This window comes from Aulonocara stuartgranti, assembly GCF_965226115.1.
Source record: "Aulonocara stuartgranti genome assembly, chromosome: 11".
NCBI lineage: Eukaryota > Metazoa > Chordata > Actinopteri > Cichliformes > Cichlidae > Aulonocara > Aulonocara stuartgranti.
This window is the reverse complement of record NC_138947.1, coordinates 35,656,526-35,669,556: the sequence shown is the minus strand read 5'-3', so window position 1 is coordinate 35,669,556 and position 13,031 is coordinate 35,656,526. Positions and strand designations below refer to the sequence as shown.

General features: G+C 40.3%; 1 protein-coding gene across 13 annotated transcripts in view; it reads left to right on the top strand.

Annotated features, from left to right (window-relative positions):
- The window catches only part of adgrb1a (adhesion G protein-coupled receptor B1a), a 219,205-nt gene that overhangs the window by 131,238 nt on the left and 74,936 nt on the right, over positions 1-13,031 (top strand). For all 13 annotated transcript variants that reach the window (XM_082550997.1, XM_082550996.1, XM_082550995.1 and 10 more), the window contains one exon: positions 6,554-6,697. In XM_082550997.1, coding sequence (XP_082407123.1) covers positions 6,554-6,697 — 144 coding nt within the window. The remainder of the gene's footprint in view (positions 1-6,553; positions 6,698-13,031) is intronic.

Genomic DNA, 13,031 nt, shown 5'->3' with positions numbered 1-13,031 from the left:
GAACTGAACTGAACTGAACTGAACTTGTTTGCTGTCTCCTCTGTTTGTTTTTGTTTGTTTGTTTGGTTTTTTTTTTTCTCCATACAGGTGACCCAGGAGTTTGTTTTTTTTTTGTCTCTATTCCCCCCCCCTTCTCACCGTCTCTTCTCCCCTTTGGTTTTCTTTCTTTCTCTCCCCCTCTCTCTCTCATTCATTCCCCCTGTCCTATTTATTAAAAAAAAAAAAAAAAAAATGACAAAGGATGAACTGAAGCTCTGCCATCACGTAATGTCGCATACTGCTGTTTCTGATGTCATTTAGATAAAAAAAAAAAAAAAAAGGAGTGATGAACATGTGAGAAAAAAGTATATTCCTTACTGGTGGGGTGAAGGGAGCGCCATGCATCGCAAAGAGTCGCTCATATGCTGTTTGATTATATTTGTGGACTGCCAATTGCGGCGAGTTCCTGCTGTACTGAGCCTATCTATTTCTTCATTTAGTCCAAGGTTGAGGTTGCCTCCAAGAACAAATGTGCCATCTAAGTGTTCAGAGAGTGCACTGAAAAAACCGTGAAAGAATGAGGGATCATCAACATTTGGACCATATACGCTTACAATACATAGCTTTTTATCACGTATAGATAGTTTAATGATTAAGAATCTGCCCTCTGGATCTATAACTGTATCGAGTACTGTGAAATTAATATTTTTATGTATTAAAATTGCTACTCCCCTTTGTCTAGAATTATAACAAGCTGAGAACACATTAGGAAACTCAGGTGTTTTAAGTTCATTCGAACCTCTAAGAGGTCTGTGGGTCTCTTGTAAAAGGACAACATCTGCCTGTTCTCTGGAGCCAGCTCCATTTATATTCCATGTAACAAACCTTAGTGCGCCCATAGATGTCTGTGTATAACTAGGGGTGTACGCTGTGTGTGTCGCTTAGACAGGTGGAGAGAATACATCATTTGTTGATAAATAAAGAGAAGGAGAGAGAGAAAAAATGTGTGGCGAGATGCTCCCTGAGTTTGACTATATGTGTGCATATTTACTAATATGAGTACGCTTGGCTTAAGTGTGTGTATCCTATAGGTCTGTGTGCGCTGTCTGACTGATGTAAATGCGCTGTCGTTGAGCGCATGATTTTGCATGATCGTGCTGTGCGTATGTGTCGAAATAAAGGATGTTGATTGTGGATGTGTGTGGAAGCAGGTGATCGAAGCAGTGAAAGAAAATAAAAAAAGGAAGAAACCAAGGACAAGGGTGAGCAGCATAAAAACAAGAGGGGGAAAAAGACGGGGAAAAAAACGAGAAGAAAAAAAACGGAAACAATCCAATTAAACCATTGACGGAGAGTGACGGTGTAAATTTTGCTATGATATTACACTTAAGATGCGATTTGAGTTAAACAGATGTTAATGCAAGTTAGTGTGAGTGGATAGGGAAAGGGTGTAGCGGATTCTTATCTGGTGTGAAGTTAATACAGCCACGGAGTGATGTCGGGATCACGGTGAAGCTGTCCGTCCACGTACAGCCGGTCCACAGCAATGACAGCGTGGGAGCCCTTCTGGATGAAGCCGCGTTGGATTGGGAAGAGGACCCTGCGTCATTCCAGGATCTCTTTGGGAAACTGGTCGTTCACGCTGAAGTCCGTTCCTTTTAATTCCCTGCCGTGGCTTTTCACCTGTTCCTTTTGTTTGAAGTGGCCGAATGTGGCCACAATAGGACGTGGTCTCCCGGCCGCTGCCCGCATGGGGCCGATGCGATGCACCCTATCAAAGGCGATGTTCTTCACCGTGTCCTCCGGCAGCTTCAGGTGGGTTTTGATGAAGCTTTTTACCATAGTCTCCGCGTCTTCTCCAGCGGCTTCTGGAATACCAGAAAATACGAGATTATCTCGCATGCCACGAGCTTGTAGATCAATAACTGTTTCTTTTATTTTTTTATTTTCTCTATTTAGCTGGGTAACATTGTCTGTGAGACATTTCACCGACTCCCTTAGCGTGGCATTTTCAGCAGCGAGCGTTTCCACCTGCTGCTGGCTGAACTCCAGGGATTCTCGCAAGGATTTAAATTCCCGGTGAAGAATCTCCACCAAGGACAGCCTTTCATCGAAACTGGACAATCGTTGGTCGATTGACTCCAATATGTCGACAATATCTTTGCTGGCTGGCGATGTTGTGCCGGGGGAATCTGCAGGGTGAAGTCTTTTTGACGACGGCGTGTCAGGTTTGGCCGGGGAAGCTGCACTCTGGACCTTCTTCATCATGAGATACTGGAAGCACTGATCAATGCAATCTTGGAGATCCTCTAAACTCTCCCCGTTGTTCTCCAGGGTGTTGGAGATGATTTAGACAAATGTTGTTAGTTATAAGACAATTGATAAGTGTATTTGGTAATACTGAAATGTAAACTACCATTCGCTTTAATCTCCGGCGTCTGATGTCAGTTACAACAGTCAGCTTGATGTCAGCTTACCTTGTCCGTCACTTTCATCACTTACCTCTGACTCCGTCACTTACCTCTGACTCTGACCCTCCTTTCAGTCTGGTTTTAAACATCTACATTCCACTGAAACAGCACTTTTACGTGTTTTTAACGATATCTTTTTAGCTACTGATTGTGAAAGTTCCGTGATCCTTGTGCTTTTAGATCTTACTGCAGCGTTTGACACTGTTGACCACAATATTCTTATCTCTCGTTTGAAACACCTGGTTGGCATTAAAGGTGCAGCACTGCATCTGCTTCACTCATATTTGAGTGAAAGAACGTTTAGTGTTAAAGTTGAAAATTTTGAGTCCACCTCAGCCCCCCTTCCTTGTGGGGTGCCCCAGGGATCAATCCTTGGCCCTCTTCTTCTTTTATTATACCTGCTCCCTTTGGGGTCTATTTTTAGAAAACACGAAATATCCTTTCACTGCTACGCAGACGACTGCCAAATTTATTTGCCTTTAGCACCAAATGGCCCAGGCTCCATCCAAATCCTTTTGAACTGCCTTGAAGATATCAAAGCTTGGATGGCTCTGAACTTTTGGAGTTTCAATGAGAGTAAAACGGAGGTGATTGTATTTAGACCTAAAAATATTTCATACAGCCTGCTCGTAAATTGTGGTTGGCTAGGGTCTTATATCAAGCAGCATGTGACAAACTTGGGAGTCATTATGGACGCAGATTTTAAATTGGACAAACATATTAGTTCAGCGTTGCAAAAAGGCTTTTTCCAACTGAGGCAAATAGCTAAGCTGAAGCCAGTTTTGTCAAGACGTGACATGGAGAAGGTAATACATGCCTTTATTTCAACATGGCTTGACTACTGTAATGCACTGTTTTTTAGAGTCAGCCAACGATCTCTTGCTCGTCTTCAGCTCATTCAAAATGCCGCTGCCCGCCTCTTAACTGATACCCACAGCTATGAACATGTAACATCTATCCTGTCTTCTCTTCATTGGCTTCCTGTTCATCACAGAATTAATATCAAAGTCCTAATACTGGTTTATAAATGCCTTAATGCTGAAGTAACTCGGAAATGTATGGGGGATCTTGCTCCCCCATACATTTCCAAGTTACTTCAGCCTTATATTCCTTCACGGACCCTTAGATCAGCTGACCAGCTGCTGTTGGTTGTCCCAAAATCAAGGCTTAAACGTAGAAGAGAACGAGCCTTTTCAGTTATGGCCCCAAAACTTTGGAATATGCTGCCTTTAAATATTAGACAGGCATCTTCGTTTCCTGTTTTTAAAATACTTTTGAAAACACACCTTTTTTCGATAGCGTTCAGACTGGCTTGAGTTGATATGGTTTTTGAGTGTCAGTGGTTGTATTTTGTGTTTTACCCTGTGTTTCTGTACAGCACTTTGGGCAAACTTTTTGCTTTTAAACGTGCTATATAAATAAACTGGATGGATTTGGATTTGAATAATTGTTGATGTAGGTTACAAATAAGTCTTCTATTGATTTGAATTGAATTCGTTGTGCTATGCTGCTTTGTTCACTGTGGCTTTGCGGGCTAATGCTTGATGTATTTTGTAGGAAAACCAGCCTACAAAATGCTGGAATGCGATCCAGACTGGGCACCCTCTATCAACCTGGGACATACCGAGTTTAAAGCTGCTACCACAGCGAGATTTGATCGGTTAAGAGAGAGAGAGAGTGATATCAAAACAGCCACAAAAAGTCCCGCATATATGTGCCCAAGTGTTGTATTGAAGCAATCAAGTGATGAATAACTGTTTTCCAGTATGTTGTTTTGAAATGATTATTTTTGTTTGGTTGGTTTTTTTGCATTGTTGATTTGTTTTTCACTGAAGCAGCTAATACAGCATAATGGAATACAATTTGGCATCTTTCTTGTAAGATTCTATAATAGAATGAAACAATAATGCCAGTTATAAATAAAGACAATAAATGTAATGAATTATGAAACACTTATTTTAGCAGACTAACATGTGAGCTGGAGTGAGCTGGAGTGTTCTGGAACGTTATATTTGGTCTTCGAATGGCTGCAATCCAGGCCATCCATCGCCTCTTTGTTACCTCGGAAACATGGCTTGAACAATTTCTCTTCCACAACAGAATCCGATAAAAACCGCTTGCCACTCGTACCTACAATCCTTTGCGGTTTTACCCCGGAAATGACGTCACATTTTCAATCTGTATTGGATCTGAAAATTAACAACAGCAGTGAAATGGAATAGTCCAAATTACCAAAGTAAACTGGACCTGGGCTTGTTGCAGGGATCTGAAGTTACTAAACATTTTGTGAGTGTATGCACTCACACTTAGGACCATATAATAATAAATATGTGCGTGATGAAAGTTGGGCAGCACGCTAACGTCTTTAGTCCACTCTGTATGCTCGTATGGGTCTAAGCCTTTCACTCCTTTGATTTTTTTTCCTCATAATTTTTTTTTTGCCTTTTTGTCACGTCTGTCTTTGTACGGACCTGCAGTGTTTTCCTTCGTTTTGTACATAACTGTTTTTGGGGCAAATAAAATGCAAGTAGGGATTAAAACCGCAGAATTAATGATTACCGGTGCTGGAAATGCTAGCGATTGATGCAGTGTTTTGATTTTGCTGCCACTCGTACCTACAATGCAATGCGCAAAAGTAATGTGGTCTGTCGATCTCTATTAACCTAACCCCAGTGAAAGTAGGCTCACAAAGGCTCTGGACCCAGAGAGAACCCACACAGAAAAGTCAGATGGTGGATTCAAACTCAGGGCTTTCTCGCTGTGAGGCCACAGTGCTAACCACTGCTTCACCCTGATGCCCTTGTCACCACCCTTTGTTCTGCAAATTCCTGTTTTTCCTTAACTGTGAACCTTGTCGCATCAAGGAACAGCACAGCCCTCATTCTAGCCTTCTGTTTCTGTTTGCCTTGTTCTTACATGAAGAGAATAACTAAGGCTCATTATTAGCACTCCTCAGGGCTGAAAGTCTTTAGATGTGTCTCATGACACATCTACACATTCAAAACCACCTGCTGCTTCCTTCCATTGCCGTAACTGTTAACTCAACTTTCTTCAAACATAGGAAAAACACATAGTGTAGTCATCACAAAGGCTCTGAATCTCTCTGTGACCTCCGGATAAAAACGAGGCAAAGTGTGTTTGTTGAATCAGGGGAGAGTACGTGGGAATTGAGGGCAGATGAGAGGTCCCGTTTATAGCGATGCTGCCTCTCTGTCTGCAGCCAAATAGCTGCCTACACAAGCACTACATCCTTCCCCTAAGCGGCTGACCTCCTCTCTGCTCCCACTCCTCAAATGGCAGCAAAGTCATGCAGGGAAATCTACCATCCACTTCCAGCACAGAGTTTGATCAGACATTCTTCTTCTAAACTTGTAAAAGTAGTGAAGTTAGAATGCAGAATTGTGCCAAATTTGAATTGCAATCTTTTTTTTAAACTGCTTTGACAATTTAGCTAGTCTATTTTCAGAAGTATTCTTTCATTATTCTCCTTGGAGAATTAGACTATGAAGACTGCATAAATCACCTGCATATGTCGTTTTTTTGCTGGCCTAACTGCACGAAACTTTGGAGCATCTTATCTTATTTTTCAAAGAAGAAGAAGAAATTAAATGAAATCACACCAAGTCCACCACGTCACTGGTGAAACATCTAGCTTTAGAGATCATGCCAGGGTTACAATTTGGGGTAGAACCAAATACCTTTATCTCTTAATATAAAGTCCCTTGAGAGTGCTTTTTGTTGTGTACTGGGGGTATTTAAAAAAAAATTTATATAATTAAATTTTATATTTTCAGAAAAGTAATTTACAGGAGAAAAATGTAATGCTCACACATATACGATAATAATAATAATAATAATAATTATAATCATAATTACAATATATAATAATATGTGTATATATAATAATAATAATATAGAAATACTGTATAAACTACTAAGGCTGGATACTGTATATCCCAAGATAACATAAATGAAATGCATCGCCAGCTTTGGTTTAAAATGAGCTCCTTGGCTAAATAAGTACTGATATTAAACTGCTCTTTTTTTTTATCTCTCACTTTCTCCCATTTTCAAGTTCACATTTTTTTTTCTTTCTTTTACAGTTCTCAGCATCCATAAGCGTCCAGTAAGGGGTCATGGAGGCATCAGCTTTCCTATGAAGAGCTGGAAGTGCATGGTGGACTGGGCTCTCAGCCCTGAGAACAAGGTCAACATTTCTAACAACATCCTGTCTACTGGCAAGCCAGGTGAGAGCTGTCAGAATAAGAAGTTAGCAGAAATATGAAAATAATATTCTAAACATAATCACCAAATACTGATTGCACGGAGCTTGGCTTCTGATTGACAATTCAGGAACACACGCTTGAATCTGTGAATGTTTGTGTTTGTTTGTTTGGTTGGGCAGGAGCTGTCAAGATACAAAGGCAAAATGGGGAACAGCAGTTGATTTATAAAACCGTGTTTACTGCCATTAATCTGCAAAGCAAAGCACCCTGCTCAGACAAATGCGTGCGGAGATGCTCATATTTAATGTCGCAAATAAAACATGCAGGAGAATAAAATCAGTTTTACAGCTGTACAACAAAAAGTCACATTGTCTTCAATCAGGCATGAGTAAGTTTCATAAAATGTTAATACAGAGCCCATCTGCTTTAACAATGTGATGGCACTGAATCACAAGCAGGAGCATTTACATACTGACTTGTGTCTTATAGTAAAAGGGAATTACACAACACTGGTTTTGGAGGAGGGAGGCACCATGACAAAGAAAATGAGCAAATTATGTGTGTGTGAAATACATAATGTGTTTATATGATAGATATTTGCCTTGAGTCATTTTATCTTAAATTATAAAATAGGTCATTAACATTTATGAAAATGATTAATCAATACAGGGCCTAGTGCCATATAACCCACAACTAGAGCTTAATTTAGCAATATTTTCTTCACTTCAGTCAACGTTTGCAGTATCCCAGAGCAAACGGAGCTTGTGAAGTTGTAGTTCCATGACCTCTGACACCAAAACTCAGCTGCCAAGCAAACAGAGAGGAAAATAGTGATCCTTAGCCTTTAGAAATAATGTTCCTAAGAGGTTGTAAAGGGTTTCCATCTGGAAAAAAATAGGAGACGCCAGAGACATAAAGGACATAAATCAACACTATGGTGACTGTGGTTCAGGAGGTAGCCGTATTGCCTGCTATTTGTAAGACAACCCATCAATATTTTAGAGTATCGAGATTCTAAACCCTGATTTGCCTTGTCAAAGCTTTTAGGCTTAGAATAAAAGAGCTGTATGAATGTCTGTGAATGGGTGAATGAGGCTTGTAGTAAAAAGCACTTTGAGCGCTCAAATAGTAAAAAAGCAAAAATACCAGTCCATTTTTTAAAAAACATTTTAAGTTTTTAATCATATTTTTCTGTTGATTCTTTGGAGTTTCCAGTTTGTATATCTTTGTGGGAAAAAAAGTTAGATAATTTAGATAATATTTAAAATAACCGCCCAGAGGTGTTTCATGATTGCAGTTGAGACTTGCTTCTGATTTTGAATTACACTAAGAAGTCCTGTTCCCTGTGACGTTTCCAAAGTATCTCTGTTATTGGCCAAGCTTGGCCATTTTCTTTTCAATTATATATATATAGAAATGCATTTTCAGCTTCTATACAGCTTTTGAGGGTATACATGACAGCGACTGAATGTTCTCTATGTGCTACAAAAACTAGCACAGATTCAGCACATCGTCTTAAGATGAGTATATAGCCATGAGTGGTAATTCATTGGTGGAGTTCAAAGATGTTCCCTTGGCCAAACTGAATGCACAGTACAGTAAAATCTTGCCAGAGTCTACCCAGGGAAACCCTCCCAGGTGGACAAAGCATCTGCAAGTACCAGTATCTCAGCTGGCTCATTTGGTGTCAACCTTTGTGATGTCACAAAGGTGACCATGTCCTTAGTCAAAAGTTTGGTTGATGTAGGATGAATTTAATGAGTTTCTGAGCAGTCAACTCGACCTGTGGACATTGTACCCACCTGTTTGGATTGCACCCTGAATTCAAAATGACACCAGATGTAATTTTTTTTCAGTGTTTGTGTTCTGCTTATAAAGTAGTGGATTCAGATATTTCAAAGCTATATATAAAAACCTCATAAAAAAGTCAAAAAGACCAGCAGAGTATCTGTTGGAAAAGGTAGAAAATCCTAGGCATGTCCGTATTATTTTGCTGGTCAGAGGAAAGAGAAGAAGAGAGACTTCTCGCCCTGTGCCATTCTAACAGTTGATGGGGACAAAACCAGCTGGGCTTGACTTTTGTCTGTAGTCAGGTGCTAGGTGCACGGCTTTCAATCACAGCAGGGCTATTTGACAGTCACAAAGTTTACAACAATTAAAGACAGTACTATACTGCTAGCATGCCAGTGAGGCCATCGTTCCTAATCAGGAGTCAACAGGAGCCAATCAGGACTAATTAGAGACAATTTTCTCTGCAGCTAGAAGTGTCTCCCAACGGCAATGTCACACCAGCAGCCAGCCTTCTTTATGCATAGAGCGTGGACTTGCTTACATTGATTAAAACAGCTCTCTGATCCCTTGTTTGTGCTGATTGATTGGTCCCTTCACACAGCTCCAAAATGTTCTGAAAAAAGCTTTATTTTTCATACAAAGGAAACTACAAATTACATGCTTTGTGACAGAAAAAACGAGAGGAGTGTGAATAGAGTTAGGGTCCACAGGCAGGATTTTCCTCCTCTTTGCAATGTGTAAGCACAAAACAGCACAACACTCACCTGTAATTTTAAACATGAAACAATTTTATCAGGTTCTGATGTTTATTTTATTTTACTCTGCTTTTAAAAGTTAATTTAATTGTTAAATTGTGAAAAACTGCTAAAATAGAAAAATAATTCTTGTAAATTCATTTACTTCCCTCTGAACGCAACTTTCTGTTTGACATAGTAATTAATCGTGACAACCTCAACTCAAGTACAGGTTAATTTAAAGGTGTGTTCAAGGCTCCACTCTATTTGTAGGTAGCTGGTGTAACTGGTAACTAAAGCAGCTGTGATTTAAACATCTTTTAAAGACAGTGTGAGCAAAAATTCATTTTACATGCTCAAAATATTATCGGTCACATGGAATTTGCATATTCTGTACTCCATGATCGGCATGTGTGCTTCTGTAAAGAGATAATGGAGCTTATTAGATAAGCACAAGCACACATTCATTATTAATGGGTTTTCTAGTCCAGTTCCTCTCACCACTAACAGGTTCAGATTCTGAACAGTCCACAATATGGCTCTAAAACTGGAGCCATATTGTGTGTGTGTGTGTGTGTGTGTGTGTGTGTGTGTGTGTGTGTGTGTGTGTGTGTGTGTGCGTGCGTGTGCGTGCTTATGAGCAGAGATTTAGCTGTTTAGCAGATATTTAACCGTTTCCGTTCTTGCACACACATAACTTATAAACTATTGTCCCTCCAGGCTAGTTCTTACTGAGCACACACAGTCTGACTAGCCTATTGGTTAGGCCAGCCAAAGCGTGTATGAGTAGGACAAATAATACTTCAACCCCCTCACAACTCGCACGTGTCTTTTTCGGTTACCCCCTGATGCCCATGGGAGCTCAGCTGTTGCCTGGGAGCTAAAGCCTTTGCCTGCTGCCTGGCACACGTCTGTGTTCTCTCGGGCTGCCATGTAGTGTGCTGGAGCAGAAGTCCCAGCAAATGTCCCAGCAGATGGAGTTATATGTGAGAGAGAGTGCATGTTTGTGTGTGTGTTTTAATTATTATTAATATTTTTACTATTATTTGTAATATTATTTTGCCTTTGACACAGCTGCCAGATAAAGAAAGCATTTCCTTCCCTCAGGCCTGCCAGTGACTTCATGTTCTCCAGCAATTAAGTCTCCTCACATGTTGGCACTACTCTTCAACAGTGGGGGTTCACCCACAGAAAGCTGCAGCCACAGATTTTACAGATCAATATCGATGGAAACAAAAGTGTAACTTGGTGTTCCTGAACCACACATTTGTTTGTTCTTATTTATCCACTGTATATTTTTGAGATTTGGGAAGGATAACCAACATAAATAGATGGTAGCTTTGGTTGTGGTTCAAAAACAAAAAACTGTGAGAAAGGTTCATACAGTATTTGAGATAGCCTGCCAACATGACTGCTTTTACAACTTAATGAAACAAGTAAAGCTGACATGCTCATCAACATTCAAGTTTATCAGATCTGTGTTGTCTACAGTGTGGCTTCCAGTAAACTCACAAGAATGCTAAGATCTTTCAGTGTGTTGGCTGTTTTAATTCAATTCAATTGTATTTATATAGCGCCACATCACAACAACAGTCGCCTCAAGGTGCTTTATATTGTACAGTAGATCGTACAATAATAGATTCAGAGAAAACCCAAAAATCATATGACGCCTATGAGCAAGCACTTTGGCGACAGTGGGAAGGAAAAACTCCCTTTTAACAGGAAGAAACCTCCGGCTGAACCAGGCTCAGGGAGGGGCGGGGCCATTGCTGCGACCGGTTGGGGTGAGAGAAAGAAGACAGGATAAAGACATGCTGTGGAAGAGAGACAGAGATTAATAATACGTATGATTCAATGCAGAGAGGTCTATTAACACATAGTGAGTGAGAAAGGTGACTGGAAAGGAAAAAAACTCAGTGCATCATGGGAATCCCCCAGCAGCCTATGTCTATTGCAGCATAACTAAGGGAGGATTCAGGGTCACCTGGTCCAGCCCTAACTATATGCTTTACCAAAAAGGAAAGTTTTAAGCCTAATCTTAAAAGTAGAGATAGTGTCTGTCTCCCGAATCCAAACTGGAAGCTGGTTCCACAGAAGAGGGGCCTGAAAACTGAAGGCTCTGCCTCCCATTCTACTTTTAAATACTCTAGGAACAACAAGTAAGCCTGCAGTGCGAGAGCGAAGTGCTCTAATAGGGTGATATGGTACTACAAGGTCATTAAGATAAGATAGGGCCTTACTATTTAAGACCTTGCATGTGAAGAGCAGGATTTTGAATTCAATTCTGGATTTGACAGGAAGCCAATGAAGGGAAGCCAATACAGGAGAAATCTGCTCTCTTTTAGGTTTAGTTTTTAGGACTTCCTGATAATAATGAATTACAGTAGTCCAGCCTGGAAGTAATAAATGCATGAACTAGTTTTTCAGCGTCACTCTGAGACAGGATATTTCTAACTTTAGAGATGTTGCGCAAATGGAAGAACGCAGTCTTACATATTTGTTTAATATGTGCGTTGAAGGACATGTCCTGGTCCAAAATGACTCCAAGGTTCCTCACAGCATTACTGGAGGCCAAGGTAATGCCATCCAGAGTAAGAATCTGGTTAGATACCATATTTCTAAAATTTTCAGGGCCGAGTACAATAACCTCAGTTTGATCTGAATTAAGAAGCAGAAAGTTAGCGGCCATCCAGGTCTTTATGTCTTTAAGACATTCCCGCAGTTTAACTAATTGGTGTGTGTTATCTGGCTTCATGGACAGATAGAGCTGGGTGTCATCTGCATAGCAGTGAAAATGTATGCTATGTCTTCTAATGATGCTGCCTAAGGGAAGCATGTATAATGTAAACAGAATTGGTCCTAGCACTGAACCCTGTGGAACTCCATAATTAACCTCAGTGTGTGAAGAGGACTCTCCATTTACATGCACAAACTGGAGTCTATTAGATAGATATGATACAAACCACTGCAGTGCAGTACCTGTAACACCTACAGCATGTTCTAATCGCGCTAATAGGATATTATGGTCAACAGTATCGAACGCTCCACTGGGGTCTAGCAGGACAAGCGCAGAGATGAGTCCACTGTCAGAGGCTATAAGAATGTCTTTAATGAATATCAGTGGTACTGAAAGTAGCTGTAGATAATATTACATCTGTGGGATGACTATTGGTATTTTTTTTCTCTAATGATTAAAATTTTATTTGTGAAGAAGTTCATGAAGTCATTACTAGTTAACGTTAAAGGCATGGTTGGCTTAACAGAGCTCTGACTGTTTGTCAGCCTGGCTACAGTGCTGAAGAGAAACCTGGGGTTGTTCTTATTTTCTTCAATCAGTGATGAATAGTAAGATGTTCTGGCTTTGCGGAGAGCTTTCTTATAAAGCAGCAAACTATTTCTCCAGGCTAAATGATGGTCGTCTAAATTTGTGACACGCCATTTCCTCTCCAGCTTACGAGTCATCTGCTTTAGGCTACGTGTTTGAGAATTATACCACGGAGTCAGGTACTTCTGATTTGAGGCCTTATTTTTCAGAGGAGCTACAGTATCCAGAGTCGTACGTAGTGAGGAGGTAAAATTATTAACAAGATAATTGACCTCTGTTGGAGTAGTGTTCAGATAGCTGCTCTGCTCTGTGTTGGTACAGGGCATTGAAGATGATAACAGTGGGTGGATTATATTCTTAAATTTAGTTACAGCGCTTTCAGAAAGACATCTACTGTGATAAAGTCTACTCTCCACTGCTGTGTAATCAATTATTGTAAATGTAAATGTTATCAGGAAATGATCAGACAGGAGAGGGTTTTCAGGAAACACTGTTAAATGTTCAG